Below are 16,556 nucleotides of genomic sequence, written 5' to 3'. Positions count from 1 at the left end.
TGAAGCCTTAAATAACTAGGACATATTTCTAAGGTCATAGGCAAGCAAACCTTACTTCTACAAATTCAGATGGATGAATCATGAAGCCCATGGAAGACAGATGTTGAGAGCCCAGTGCAAGCTCTAGTTATAATTCTCCACTCAAACTGTCACTGGAGGAGGGAGCAACAGTTGTGGTGATTTGTATTACAAAACCAAAAAGCTCCAAATCACCTTATCTTTACAGTACAGCAATAACATTAGCAAAGATTACAAGACTTGGAATACACAAGGCCAGAGAAGCAGTGGTACTTCCTGAGGTTAGGCTCTTTTTATCTTGTTACCTGTTCTAGGTTTGAATTTCATAAAACAGTGTCAATCTCCAGAGCACTGATGTTCCTAGAACAGGATAAATCATATTTCTGACCTTGCAAACAAGAGTCGGGAATCCAGAGTAAAGCCCAGAACAGTATGCTTAAAACTAATCTCCCTATTAACGAGGCCTATAGAGAAATAAATACTCTGCATACTGGGACAGGGTTTTTAAGTAATTTTACAACAGCTTTGTGGAACATAAGAGGCTCCTACACTGACTTTTCATATGCCTTTGATTAAATAATACACATAGGGCAGAGAAGAAGAGATAACCTTTCATTTCTTTTTCTTGCAAAGGGAGTTCTAACAATGATTTACATCAATCACTGAAATACCAGAATGAAATAGGAAAATAAAATCCATGTAACATATTAACTATATAGCATTTGTACCTGGTTTCTCCTCTTGTACTACAAATACACTAATATTTTAAGTTCTTAGGTTGTTATATAAACAGAATTTTCAATGTTAGATGTTCCGTTTGGGTTATATTAAATTGCAACAATCCATGGGGGTATAGAGCTGCCCAGCTGCATCAGACACTTAGTGACACAGCATTCCTAAAAATAAAAGCTAAGATTGTGGAAACATACATATTCTGAGATTTAGAGTGATGTCACAGCTACATGGCTCTAATCATCATTTTTGAAGATCAGAATTTAGGACTTCAAAGCTTAAATCCCTACTTATCATCTGTTACGTAAAATACAGGCTAAAATAGTCTGTAGCAGACAGTCCCAAATGGTCAGTGTGAACCTCAGGGGATTGGAGGCAAGGGGGGAGGTTTGGAGAAAAAAAAAATTTAAAAAGAGACAAGCAGTGAAAGATCAAGCATGGATTAGGAAATAATATGAACGGTATGGTATTCTGACACTGAAATAACTATGCAATTCCAAGAGTCACATTTTGTATTAATTTTGTATTTGGGCCAGGGGGAATACAGTACAAAAGGAAACAGAGTTGGTTTGTTTGGGTTGGGGTTTTTATTCCCACCAATTTTTTTTCGTCCAACTTTCAGACAAGATTCAAAGAATTGCATTCAAAATGCTGAAAATTACTTCATGTACATGGTATAAAATACCAGATACAGGAAAAGTAATTAGAGAACAACCAAACTATGGGGTATTTTCTACCTTGGGTGTAGAAAAACGGCTGAAGACAGTCAGGAATCAAGTAATACTAGCCAGGTCCACTAGCAGCTGCTGGCAGCAGCAAATTTCTATGCAGCATCCACATAAACACTCAAAAGCAGTAAGTGCAGCCTAACTCCACTCTACAGGGCTGTAGCTTTTCCTGGAGTGGAGATCAAGTATTTATGTATGCAGCAACAGGAGCAGGGAAAGGAGGTGTAACATGAAAGGGAAGTCACACCTCAGAAAATGCATGAAAAAACTGCATTGGACACACACAGCAGGCAAAGATGGTAACTGTCTAAAATCAAAGCAAGTCAGGACAGAGCTATTGTATTATCCTGGTCTTACTGGGCTGTGATTTAATAATTTTTGCGCTTTCAGGTTTCTGTTCCAGACCACACCTGACACTTGGCAGAAAGGCTACCTTATATCTACTAGACTGGCAAAATGTTGCTGCCCTTCTGTGTGACAATAAATACATTGTCTCCCACTTTGCTGATGTTCCCATTTCTACTTATTAACCATATTCTCCAGAAGAGAAACCACATGCAGTCTGTTCTCTCCAGCACATAGCATGATAGAACAGTGGGCATGACAAGAAAAATACATTATCAAAAAATATATTCTATGTGATGACAATGGCTGCACTGCAAATTCAAGCCATACGATGCCAAGGAATGTGTGTTAATTATATTACAAAGTTAAAGAAAAAAGGCAATGCAAACTTAGTGGAAAAAATAAATCTTAATTATTTTGTTATTGCTGTGCTTGCCAGAATCCCTAGAATCCCACATAAGAAACAAATTCTAAACTAATTTTGAGCAGAAACTTTCTTCTATAAATGCAAAATACTGCCCAATAAGCAAGAGGGGAAAAAACGCCAAATACTTTAAACCACAGGAATTCTTAGTGAAATGGATGAAAGGACAATTAATAAGCAACACATTGAATTTTGTTTTTAATATATTGATACGCACACATAGCACAGCTACTTCATTTTAGATTCTGCAAGCCTCTCCTTTTTTCTCAGTGCACCTTTAAAAAGAAAAATCATGCCCCTAACATTAAAGAAGTGATCAGTCGTACAAACTCTGCTTTTAACCCTTTAATCTTTGGTTTCACCAAAATCCCAAGAACAATTATGAATGCTTTTCTTTACCACAGTAAAGTACTTAAGTGATTATCAATTCATCATATAACCAACGACCAAAGCTAGAGGCAAAAGGGTTTTTTCCTTTAGTATGCATGGGGAACACAGGCTATGCCTAAATGATTGTCCAGTTGTGCTCCAGATGCTGAGCTCACACTAACCTGCATCCACACAAAGAGATGTTGTCCCACATTCTACTTCATATTTTTCACTGCTGAATGCACACATGCATGGGCACTTAACAGCAAAATGAACTGAAATAATACCAGGACAACACACAAAGTCGTTAGTGATTGTCAGCAGACACCTGCCTGATTCATCCCAGTCTCTTATATATAAAAAGCTTGCCTTAAGCCACTTTCAGAAAGTATCTTACATGCACAAAATAAACACTCCAGCAGTGAGTTAAGCTAACCTGCTTGACTTTGAGGACTACTAATCCACTTCAGTACAGCAGGTAGAAGTGCACAGCTGAGAAGTGACACCACCCTAAACCACTTTTTAGCTTTGATTTGCCGCACAAGACTTTATAAAGAAACAGACTTGAGACTCACTATTTTAATCCTCTACTACAATTTCCCTCTTGAGTCAAGGTCAAATCTGTACATATAGAAGCATACCAGAGTGCCTGACATGGGCACACAGAAAGCCTGCTAACATCAGGACTTGAAAACATGGACTTGAAACTAACTGGATCACACTGAACTACAGTGTATGTAAAGGGTCACTTAGCAGCACAATAACTTCATTAATAAAAATCAACAATCAAAAGCAACTGCTTGACAGAATAAAATCACCAACACAAAGATCTTTTGAGGTTGTGGAATAGTAAAGTGCTACATCTATTTCCTACAACCTGAAATACAGCAAGCATGCAGAGGTCCACCAAATTTCAGTAGGCACTATAGAAAAACTCACCTGTCCCTAGCTCCAGAGAGCATTCTGTCCCACTCTACCATCTTAAAAACTAGGGTCAAGTGAAGGTGTTCTTTTATTTTATGCATATATATAATGTATACACACACATTTAGCTTTTAAGTAACACCAGAAAACCCTGTAGACATTTAAGTGAGGCTCATTTATTCAGATTGATGTAACCCTTTGAGATGTCTTTCACAAAACAGTTCTTTTTCTCCCCACAGACTTCCGCCTTCAGAAAACAGACATTCACTCTAGATTATTTAAACTTGGAAAAATGCAAGTGTTTTCTTTGAAAAAAATATCTATTGTTACAGCAAAAACTTGGGTTTCCTTTCAAGCAAGATCATATGATTACGCGTTTATATTTTACTTTCCGCAGGAATTTACACACCCCCCATTTGCATCCTGTTATTCATTTAGCGTTTCCCTTTACTTCAGCATGCTGCGTTAATAAAGTGGAGCCTTGGCTCAGCCTGGGCACTCAAGGTGACAATCAGTGCTCCCTCTCGCATTTGTCAGATTTATTCTACAGGGTTTTCCTGTCGAAATATATCCAATATATCCATGTATCCAGCTACACAAAACACTCTTTCAAAAAAGCCATTCTGAGAAGCGCTGCACAAACAGAACATGAAAATCAAACCTAGGGCTTTTCAGGGTTTTTTTGCTAATTCTGTTCTTCAAAGTACTAATTTTTCATTTGGAAGGTGAATTTTACTGAAATAGACTCCATGTTATTTAAGACAACTAAAATAGTATAAAGTTCTAATTTTCACTCTTCTATCAGTCAGAAATTGATAACTTTTGTTTATCTTCACTGAAGTCATAGATGTCAGTCTTTAAATACCTTCAGATGAAGACTGATACTAACCTGATTTGTAGCCCTACAACACAAAGATGTAAAAAGAAGTAGCAAAAACACTTTTTCTGCTAATAAAACCCTAGAAGACAGCTTCTAATGAAGGTATCAATTCTTTTTTTCCTTGTAGAGAAATCATAGCCTTAAACTTTATGCAAGCACGTTCAAGTGCAAACTGGGGGGAAGAGGCAGGAAGAATAAAAATCAAGCAGTTCCATTGCACAGGAAATTGAGATGAGAAATTAATATTTACTATTATCATTCCATCCCAAGTAAGACAAAAACTGGCAATCTTGGAATTATTTCAAAAAACTTAATTAAAACAACCACAATAAAACACATTTCATTGACACTAGAACTTCTCCATTTCACTAAAAAACACAGACAAGCAAAATAATTTCTTTTACAGCAGTCTACCTGATCTACATCTTGCAAAGATTTTCATGAAACAGAGGTGCCATGAGAACTCTCATTTGATGAGAGAAAATATTTGCATTTGAAAAAAGCACCACTAGAAATATTTGGCCAGCTGTAGCCTTAGAGCTTAGACTTCATACTAAGAATTGTCCTGAACAAGCGCAGAAATCAAGACACTTGGATATATTCTTCAAACAATAAAACATCATATAAATTCATAAGCACTAATAAACTGAAGCCAGTTGACACAATAAATGAAAACAAACATTCTGTATTCCTGCAGGAAAATGTGGAACTATTTTAGACAGGTTTCTTGAATCCTTTCACCCATGTTTTGGAGGCTGAGACAATCTTAAACTGATGAGGACAGAAGTTATTTTAGTGTCAAAGAAACCTTAAAAACAACTTGAAATTTAATACCAACTTCATTGCAATCAAGATTCTTCACTACAGCTGATCAATAAGATTTCATCTTCAATATAATAACTGTAAAATCTCAATGACTGATAAAAGAAAAGGACAATTAATTAAATACAAGCTCCTTGCTTTATTCCTGCAACGAATAGGATCAGACTACTCCTGCCTTTGAAGAAACTGGCATGAAGCCAAGCAGTGCATCCGACCCTACAGAGCAGCTCAGGCAGTGAAGGACAGAGAGGGATAGGACTCCTTGGCCAGCTCGGAGGTGACCAAGGACACACACTTCTGACCCCATGACAACTCTTAGTGCTGCTGTACTACCCTGGCCAGGACTGGGGTCAGTGCACACCTGCCCACATAACTGGAGAACCTCAGCTGTCGCTTTAATGCCTCATGTCCTGCATTAATCAGGGCTTGGACATAGGAGAGATTTTGTCTCTATTCTTTACAAGTCACCTTTGCAATAAACTGTAGGAAGGGGCACTATCAATTACTTTATATCAAAGCAAAGTCATTTTTGATGAATCATTAAGCAAAATACAGCTGGATGGGAAGTCCTATGACATATTTTGAAACAGTAATAGTTTTACTAAGGCAATTTTCAGAGGGGGAAAAGAGAAATCTCTTGGGTATCTTTGACAGTCTGATGAAAAGGATTGAAGGACTCATTAAGGGCAATATTACTTCCAAATGCAAAGCTTTGAATGACTGGTGACCTAAGTGAAATATAAGTAGTTACATTTGGTTTCAAGAAAGTGGAAAACCTACTTTACACAGTTACATTGTATATATTCATGCAACTGGAGGTTCCATTAAAATGCAGATAAATTTAACAGTTTTAAGCACTTAAACAGCTGAAATCAACATACGATATAAACTGAATTTTACAACCAGTTCAAACCCAAATAAATTCCCAGTGCTTACCGTCAAAAAAACTTTTTGCTCTCAGGTAACTGACGCTAAGCCTAAGCACAGACAGCTTATCCAACTTGGCGATCACATCCTGAGGGAAAGGCAGCAGGCTCGCCAGGCGGTCCAGCTCCGCATTCAGGCGGTCCCTGTGTCTCTTGGAGGGATTGGATTTGACTCCTTCAGCCGGGGACGGCTTTACACTGCGGCAGAAAAACAAACACAATGTAAACGCCAGCTCCTTTCCAAAATGAAGGCAAATATTTGCTGTGCCTAACGTTACACATTGTCTCAAACCGTAACAACCAAAATGTTTTCCCAAGTGACTTTGTTTCCCATTGGGGAAAAAAAAAAAAAAACCCAAAAAAAACCGCCACCAACCTAAGATGCCCTAATATCCCCTCCAACACACACATTGTTAAATGAAGCAATTTGAGCTACAATATCTACTTGAACTTTTGAATGAACATTAGATTCAAAACCTTTCAGATTCAGCAATTTTTACAAAAATCTTCCTATGTTTTCAGTCAAAGATGACTTGAGTTCTTCCAAATGTTAGTATTCCAAATATACAGATAACTTTCAGTAATATTTGTCTACAAATAAATTTGAAGGTACACTTTTTCACTTCAATAACAATTTATCATGGATGTCCTTAATTTTTATCAGTTTGGAACAGGCTAGTATTAATTGAATATAACAAAAGTTTTAGTAATTTCCTAGGCATCCAAAACTGTACTAAAAACCATGAGATATAGCTCAGCCAGAATGTAAAATTTCTGTAGGAAACACTGTGAGCTCATCCCTTAAGTCATCTCACAGCTGAAGGCACTTCATTTGAGTACAGCACAGTAAAAGCATGCCTTTGTACAGTACAAAGAACAATTTAAAAATCTCTGTTATGAATTACATAATGAAGTTTTTGTAAACTTGCTATTTTCCATTCATATCCACTCTGAACTCCAATTCCAGATACTTGGACACTCACCCCCTTCCCACATACACAGAAGTCTGGGAAAAGGTTTAAACCCCTACTCATTTAAATTACAACTAGTCATTACAAGCCAATACTGAAACCAAATAATTTATCTGTCTAAGCCATAGTACATTTTATGTTCTTTATTAAACAGTCTTCTAATTAAAGAGTGAGTCATTGTCACTTTTCCAGTACTGCAGTTCTACGTGAGATCTACATCAGTTATCAATTTGTGCTGCTCTCACAGAAATGTTGGTTCTGCAAGATGCATCACTCAAAAATACTGAGCAGAAAGACATTCAGCAGCTAATTTCTTCAGTATTTCATTTAATCTGCTCCCAACTGTCATCCTTACATCAATTACATGATGAGCAACTGCAAAAGCTCTAGTTATTTTTGCCACTGCTTGAAGTAAACCATACAGAAAAGTAATTTCATATTGTATTTTCAGTCAAATGAGTACTGATAGAGTGGACACTCCTATTTTTAGCTTGTTTTTATTTTATGTTTCAATTACACCTCTTGTTAGTTTAAATCCAAGCATTTCTTTTTACAACCATTGCTTATTCAATTGTCAAAAACTTGCACTTAAGCCTGGCTGCCTGCTCCCCAGCACTACAACTGCCCTTTTCCACATTAAAGGAGCCTTATGTGGAGCCTGGAAATGTGAAGACACCATAATGCAAAATGTTGATAACAGACAGAAATATAATGTATAAATGCATAAATTACTTCCCAGATGGATAAAGTTAAACTTGCTGCAGAGTAAATATTGTAAATTAGTAGTGCTTTAGCCTAAAAATACCTGAAATGTGGGCAAAACAGTTGAATTAAGAATTAGGAAAATTCTTTCTCTTTAAGAAAACCATAGGTTCATCATCAATGTCAATGGATGACTAAGTACTTGGTTAGATGTGTGCTTTGGTCACAAATCATGACTTCGACACTAGCAGTCTACCATATTCCCAAGTGAACACTAAATAATTTAGCAAGGTTTTCTTCATATTCTCTTATGCTGGTAGAAAATTAATTTGTACAAGCCATATAATTAGCAAAACTTACATACAGCCCTAAAAAAATAAAGTTAAAAATCATCAGACATTAGTAGAAACATTAAAGGGTATTTCTTAAATATTTTTATGTATTAGACTGTATCTAAATGTAGAGACAAAATAACAAATTTCAAATATTAAGCATGCAACAGTTGAATAACAACCAGTGAACAGCTAACTACTATCAAATCAAAGTGGTCTGCTTCTGAAAAGCAGAGGACCTCACAGAAACCATTTAAGACATGCACAATTTACAAAATATATCAGCACTAAGTAACAGGCTTTTCTACCACAACAACTGTCCCCTGCTTTACTTTAAACTTGTGAATTGACCAAGCAGCTAAAAACTATGTTCAACTTGCATTTATCTTATCAGATTGTCAGATGTGATTGTTTTTCTACTTTACATTTACTTTCTAAAGATTTCTCTTACTTTTATCTAGCTGAAAGCATTTCTGAATACTAAGTTACCAGTGTTTGCATCATAAGTCTTGCCATTTTCTCTCCCCCAAATCAAACACCAATTATCCCTAATTTTCCCCTTTGTCACCCTGCACCAATGAAAATTAATTATATAAAAATGGATCCTTCAGTGATGAAGGGAATGAAGGCAGAAATGCCAGGGGCATAAGCAGCAACTTAACCATTTTCCATCCATTTATATAAGCCCTCGATGCTAAAGACAGCCCAGATTCAATGCAGAAAATTGTCTTCAATGCAAATTATGTGCTATGTCAAGATTAAATCCATGCATGTGCTTTATTTAAAAGAAAAAAAAAGAAAAAAAAAGGACTAAAAGAAGGAATGTGTTTAAGCTGATCTTTCTATTCTTAATCTTCTACCTTTCATAGGAAATATGAATTCTCTAGCCAAAGGCCAGAGGTCTCTGTACACTCAGTGCCTCTGGACTTATCTACAACCCTTGTCACTCAAGAGCTGCAAGACAAGCAAGAACACTTAATTTTTTGATTTTACAATTTTTAAGGATTTCTCATCACAATACCTGTTTTCACAGGTCTGCTACAGCATACTTAATCAGAAGTTTTCACTACATATTCTCCTTTATGTGCACCTTCATAGACATTAACCCTAAATGTTTAAAAAGTGCACAGCTACCTGAGTCTTAATTTGGCCTTTTGATAATAATTAAGTTTCAATACTTACATGCTCATTTGTATTATTTTAAATAGAAATTTTAGTAGTTTCTGAGAAAATGCAAAGAGAGAACAAGTTTATTTTGTTCATAACAACAAAAAGCATTAGGGGAAAACCCAACAGCCAAGCACTGAAAAGCATGACACCTTAATAACAAGATGGAAGTGTGAAATGAAATCAGAGAATAAATGAACGTGCAAAAAGAACACTACAGAGAGAGACAAAAAAAAAATTGTTAAAAAACCCCAATTATTACTTCATCAGCTTAGGAAAGAGGGATATAAGGAAAAACATATAAGCTACCTAACTAGTAAATTTCATCTTCTCAGCTTTGAATATTTTTAATCTCGTATTTAATAGTACATGCAATAACATATCTTTTTCCTATACACAGGATTTCACTCAGTGGAGGCCAGGTATATAAAATCAGTTATGACACTAAGCAAGTTATAGAATCCTAAAAAATATACCTTTATTTACTTTATCAACTAAAAAATGCTTCTAAGCATTTAAGTTGCTTCCCACACTGAATTTACGATTACTGAAAATTCAGCTGATGATTTCTTTGGAAACAACAGAGAAGAATTACAGACTATCAACCTCTTAAAGTTATTGTCAACCAATCTTCAAAGGGCAGAAACCCTTTCCAGTGGCTCTTTCAGCAGAGACTGAAACCAGTCAAGATTCAAACTGCTGAAGGGATAAAGTTGTTTTATTTAAAAAAAATCTCAATCAGTGGCATGCTACTCATCTGATGCTGGACTACAATTTGCCATCCATTAGCAAATAGTTAGTTCAGGTTGGTTTGGTGCATTAAGGATTCAACCAGAGTGATAGAAACATCCAGAACACCAATCACGGATCAAAGTTTGACACTCAGTTTTAACATATTTCACAACTTTCTAAGATAACAAGGCAGCATTTCTTGGGAAAAAAAGAAACAAAAAATTATGTTCCTGTCTATTGACCATGTAACTTATGTATGTATACCTCCATTTGATGCATATTCTCTTTCTAAAAAGTATTCTTTTGCAAGAAACATGAACCAAAACCAGCCAATCAAAAACCTCACAAAACTTAAAACAAGTGGCTTTTAACAGTAAAGTCACTTAAAACAGTGATTTTGCTACCTGTAACATACAGTTACCCCAAGACTGACAAATATATATATATAAGAAGTCTGTTCTATGTGAGACAACAGTCTTACTACCTCCATCTCAAATGAGAGGTGCAGACTGCTTTGTAGCAGATACTTCTTTACACAAAGGAATATTCCAATGATTATTTTTCTTTTCTGATGAACTTCCTTTTTGAAAGCTTATTCTGGCACTTTTTGTTTGTTTGCCTTGAATGAACACATAAATAGTTCCAATTTTTTAAATTAAAATGTGTGCTCTGCTTTCTAACACTACCAGGACTACTCATTACTAAAGATCAATCGGTCTAAACTCTGGAGTACTTAATGTCACAAATACATTAAAGATAACAAAGAAGAAAACCCTATTTTTTTTTAATTTGGTCTACTAGATAAACAAATCATAATGCTTTTTGTTTCTGCATAGCATGAAACATTTAGAACTCCCCACCCCATTCCTTGTCTATTACATTTATCCAGTTATACAAAACAATTCTTATCCAAACACCAAAAAAAAAGAAAAACAAACCAAATCAGAGCTAGTAGGCAGAATGACATAAAAACTGTAAGTAGGAGCTGTACTTATATAATACCTTTCATCTCACGTTAGAATCTATCTGCAGTAAACCCCACTTCCATAAAAGTAGTTTTTGCATTTTTCCTTCCAACTACAATGCTACTATATTAGTTCACTTAATAATCAGTAGACAAAAGAAGTTGAAGACTTGGAAAAAAAAGACCAAAACAGAAAGCAGGGGCCACGCATTGCTCCCCAAGCCTCAGTGGGGAGTGAAACATCCCCCAGCCCTGCTGCCACCAGGGGGACTCACAGGGTTTAAACCTTAAAGTGGGAGGAAATTTAAAGACTCCAAGATACTGAGAAAGTGATTTCTGTAGCATATTACAAGCAATTGCAGTGCACGTGTATAGCATCTTTTTCTTCTATCCCCTTACACGACAAGATAACAAAATGAATTGCAGGAACAACTGCCTATTGTGTTCCCCCACAACTGTGTTTCTTTTTCAGCTGCAATAGTGTAATTCCCAACTGAATCAAAAAATCACATTTCAACTCAGCACAGTCAGACAACAGCCTGTGATTCCCTCTCAAATTCAGCTCTCTACAGGGCACATAGTAAAAACCAGGAGTTGTAAGGAGGAAGTTTCTTAAATTGTTGTAGAGTTATGACTATGGCTTTCATGAGTTATTTGTACCTAAAACAATAAGTATTTCTTCTGTTTAATTTTTTCCCATGGCAACTATAGAATAATATTTAGATCTTCTTCCATTTCTATAAGCCGTCTACACATCTTACTAATTATTATGCGCCATTAACAGGTACATATATGGTAAATAAAACATTAGAACTACCAACAGATACCATCTCTTCTACAAAAGATACTAGTCCCAGTAATGTATCACCTCTACCTTTCTCTGTTCTCTTTTTTTTTTTTTTTCTGAATAACTGAATTCTACTGAGGGGAGAAAAAACTTAATTCAAAGAGATTAAAATGACAGTAGTGTCAAACTTCTATTAGCCAGCACCAAGTACATCTTTCCTCTCTCCTGCAATAATTTAAAAAAGGTTTATTGACTTTTTCACTTTTTTTTGGACTAAAGGTATGGTCTGTATGTAGTTATTTGAGAAATCAGCGCCACTAGCAATGTTCTCCAAGGCTAGCCCAACAGAAGCAGCAACCAAAGAGCATAAGGTATTTTGAGAAGAAAAAAACAAACACCTGAACATGAAAAATGTGTTAAAAGCAAGATAAATGTCTTACATAAAAATAATTTCCAGTAACCCAAGCAAGGTGGGTTAATAATTAGCCTCCATTTCAATTACAGGTGAACAAACTGTTTCAATATGAATGTGTTTACTTTGAGAAGAAACTTCTCCTTCTGATCCTAAGGCCAATAGATAAATAGTTCCCATTAGTAATAAAGCTTCAAGTTCAACTAATCAAAGCAGTTCAGCCAACTTACGTAATAAGAAGAGATAGGGAAAAGGATTACTTACATAGACACTACAGTAAGGTAAAACAAAAAGGTTTCACATCCTCTATCCAAGACTAACCAAAATTTAGTAATAAGCTAGACGTTAAGAGATCTTACCAGCAAGGCAGAACCTCACCTTTCACAATCAGAACCACTTGCCTTTAGCTATTAGTAGGCTACACATGCCACCAGTACATTTCATTTCCTCATCAACGCTGATTTCATTCTTAAAAATCCAAATCTACAGTGTGAATTTAATTAGGTACCTCTACATTTTTTATTTGGAAATGAATGGTCAAAAAAGCAGGCACTAGTATTTTCATAATTAATGCATTTTCTAGCAGGGAGAATTATATATACACATACATATATATACACATACACACATTTCTATACTTTTTTTCCTAATTTGTGGGGTAAAACCCCAAGCTAGGTACATGCATTCATTCTAACAACTCCAACCATAAAGAAGTAAGCAGTCAAGCTCATTCCCTTCACCCCAAGACTGAGTTGTCTGTTGTGAATCTAAAAACATATCATTCACAATACTATTTCATCAAATATTTTCCATTCTCTCCATCTATACTTTTGTGGCCCTTGTAGTTATTTTACATCTACAGAAGTAGCCCACAGAAATGCACTTGGGTTTTTTGAAATTTGCTTATTTTTCTTGCAACTCGGTAGTTTACCTTTGCTACTTTTTATGACCCAGAGATTCTTGACTTTCAGTTGAAAGTGCAAGTTAAGCATCTCTTCTAGCCTAAAAATTCCCCTCTCATGAGAGCAACATTTTAGTGAAGCATATAAAACCTAGGATGCAAACCTAAAGCAGGTGCAGCAAACAAAATTACTTTGGCACTAAACTATTCCCATAGTTTCAAAAATATAAATTAATAAACAAAAAGCCACTATTTAGTCAGGCTTTTTTTTTCCCTCTTCCAACAGTAGTTGAGTTTCTTTGACTGTGCACAAATAAACGCATCTCATGCGGTACCGGAGGATTCAAGAGGAGGGTTCAAGCCGGGGGTTCAGCCCGCCAAGGCAGGCCCTAAACGGACTGGAACCTGCCAAGCCTTTCCCGACTCCGACACCTGAGCGGGCCGGCGGCCGCGCGGTGCGGAGCGGAGCGGGAGCGGTGCGGGAGCGCGGCCCCCGCCCACGGCACCCACCCCGGCGGGGCGAGCGCAGCCACGGCGCGGAGCCGTCACCTCAGATGCCTCCCAATCTAGGTCAGCCGGCTGCGCCGCGCTGCCGGCACCGCTCCCTCCTTCCACCGCCCCGACCCTCCGCGCCCCGACACTCCCTTCTTATTTTTTTTCGGGGTGGGGGGAGAAACCCTAAAAGCAGTAAGAGTCCGCGAAGCAGCAGCACTCCCGGCGCCCCTGCACCGCACCGCCCCCGCCGGGCCCCCGCGGCGCGGAGCGGGGCAGGACGGCGCGCCCCCGGGAAGCCCAGCGCTCGCACTCCCCTCCTCGCCTCGCCCCTCGCCCGCCCGCGGAGCCGCTTACATTTTCTGCACAGGTTTCCGCCGCTTGCGACTGGCGTAGGTGACATTGGGGTTCATGCTGCCGCGGCTCTAGCGCCCCGCGCCGCGGGAGCCGCCGGCCGGGGCCGCCGCCCCTCCTGCCCGCCTCGCCCCGGCTGCCGGGAGCGGGCGAGCCCCACCGGCGCCGCAGCCCTCGCCTCGCTCCGCCCGCGGGCCCCGGTCCTGCTGCCCGCGGCCGCCCGGAGCTCGCTCGCTGTGGCGGTGGCGCCTTCCCCGGGCGAGCGAGGACGGGAGGCGGAGGCGCTGCGGGGCGGGTTCCCAGGTGATCGGCGGCGGCTACACCCACTCGCCGCCCCCGGAGGGCACAGGTATGGGGGCGGTCGGGGCTTTCCAGCGCCGCTCGCTCCGCGTCTCCCCGCCGAGGCGACGCCGTCTCCCTGTCGGCTCCTCTGCGGCGGAGGGAGGGTGCGCGGCGGGCTCTGCACCCCGGCGCGGCCGCCGTCTGCTGGCCGAGCGCCTGTCAGAGTGCGCGGCGCCGGGACCGCCCCGCACCGCCCGGCCCGGCCCCGCGCCCGCTGCCGGCCGGGTCCCGCCCCGCCCGGCTGACAGCCGCCACCGCCCCCTTGCCGGGGAGGCCCCTCGCGGCGGCGGCGGGCGGAGGGAGCAGGGGCGGCCGCGCCGCCATGTTGGGAAGGTCACGCGAGGAGAGGGAGCACCGGCGGGAGCGCTCCGGGCTGGGCTCGGGGATGGGGAGACGGAAAAACCCCGAGCCTCTGGTGGCCGGCGAGCGATGCGAGCGGGGCTCCCGCGGCCACTGAGAAGGAAGGTCAGCTCCGAGCGCTCGTGTAGCCCCGATAACAGAAAATAATAGTAGGGAGGAAAAACAATCACAGCGTTAAGATTGAAAGACAAATGACACCACCTCAGTGGCACCGTGAGGTCTGTGTCTGTCACTTCACCTCCCCCGTTCCCCCCCTCTTCCCGCCTCCGCCGGACTCACACCGCCACAGCCGCAGGTCGCCCCAGCAGAGAAGCCCAGAATAACAGGTGACCGCCCAAAACAGGGGTTTACTGGGGGAGAAGCGGAAAGGCACCGGGCTCCACCGAGGACAAGGACAGCAAGACACCTGGGGACAGAACGGGAATCACTGGGGGCAAGGCTGTCGCTCGCCGAGCACCGGGAGGACCTGCGTGTCTCAGTGACCGCAGACGCAGCTCATGTCCCATTAGGTGACGAATCTCTGAGACACTACGCTGATATTTTCGGCTAAACATTAGTTTCAAATGAAAGGAGCTGCACGGGAAAGTTCCTGCCGAATTGCCGAAGAGTAAAACCGTCCAAGGCGACCCCGGTGCCGCTCTGACCCGCCGTCGCTTCCCCCGCCCGTCCTCTCCCTCCGGTCCCTTTCGCCGCCGCTGTCGCAAGCATCAGAGCTCTTCCCTCCCCTGGAATAACCGCAATAAATTTTGTCTCAGCGCTAAACTTGAGAGCGCAGGAGTCGCCCTGTGTAAACACGGGTTGTTCGCGGTCACGGCTGAGACCAGAGTCGGGAAGAGCACCCCATTCTCCCTTTCCCGCGGGGCCGGCCCTGCCCCGCCGCCGGAGCGCAGCCGCAGGCTCGGTGCGGTCCCCCCGCGGCCGCCCTGCCGCTGGCGGGAGGCCGAGGCAGTGTCCGTGGTGCTGCTCTGGCTGCCCGTCCGCAGGGCCCGGCCGGCTGTCGGCATCGCGCCCCCCGCGGGGGGCTCGTCCCTTCCTCCGCCGCTTACGCGGTGTTTCTGCTCCGCTCTGCCGCGGAGGGGGTAGCGGTGCTCCCGGTGTTATCGTAGGGCGATAGCCCGGGGCAGAGCGCGGCGCCCTGCCCGCGGCCCAGCGGCTTCCCCGGGGGCTTCGGTCCCGCGGGGTCCCTCCGCACCGGGCCGGGCCGGGTCCCTCCGCGGGCGCTGGCGGCGGGCATTGGGCGCACTTGGTTATCAGCTTAATTGCTCGGGTTTAGTTCCCTGCGATCCTGTGCCAGGGGCAAAGTACACTGAAGTCACAATAGGCAGATAAAATTAATTTGACTAAACCTTAGCGATGCTAGTGGGCTTGTCAGATGCCAGGGATTTGTCAAACTATGCTTTGAAAAAATAAGTCTTCAAAATACAACATTTGAGAAAAAACAGTCAGAGGATCTTATGCCTTATGAGGTCAATGACTTGCAGTCACACTCCGGCCAACTTTCTGACCTTACATTTTTGCAGAGGACACCAACTTTTTGGTAGCTTCTTTCCTCTGTCCCTCTCCTCTTCACTCTCATCTCTCTTCACAAGATATGCCAGCATCCTAGAAAAAACAAGTGAGTAATATTGTATGTGTCTTACTTTCTTCTCTTCTCCAGCCCCTTTCTTCTTTTGATTTTAGAGCTGAAACTAGAAATTCACTTTCTTCATTCCAAACATATCCATCTATGGAAGCACTCAGTTTCTCCCAGCCCAAACTTCCCAGTCCCTTTCAGTGCTCTTTTCAGCCTGAGCCTCTTCCTATTGACTGGTTTCTTTCTCTGTCAACACAAGTGTGCTGTGATCACTCCATACAACATAAATTCCTGCTCTG

The 16,556-nt window shown here is 41.3% G+C and overlaps 1 protein-coding gene across 1 annotated transcript in view; it reads right to left on the bottom strand.

The window, feature by feature from the left end:
* The window catches only part of AHR (aryl hydrocarbon receptor), a 61,128-nt gene extending 46,707 nt beyond the window's left edge, over nt 1–14,421 (bottom strand). Inside the window, exons 1-2 of the mRNA XM_064411543.1 lie at nt 13,986–14,421; nt 6,179–6,366 (exon numbers count right to left, since the gene is read on the bottom strand). Of these exons, the coding sequence (XP_064267613.1) occupies nt 6,179–6,366; nt 13,986–14,041 (244 nt within the window). The 5' untranslated portion in view covers nt 14,042–14,421. The remainder of the gene's footprint in view (nt 1–6,178; nt 6,367–13,985) is intronic.
* Between the last annotated feature and the right edge of the window lie 2,135 nt (nt 14,422–16,556).

The sequence above is a fragment of the Passer domesticus genome, chromosome 1 (genome assembly GCF_036417665.1).
Source record: "Passer domesticus isolate bPasDom1 chromosome 1, bPasDom1.hap1, whole genome shotgun sequence".
Lineage (NCBI taxonomy): Eukaryota > Metazoa > Chordata > Aves > Passeriformes > Passeridae > Passer > Passer domesticus.
This window is presented reverse-complemented; position numbering and strand designations above follow the sequence as displayed.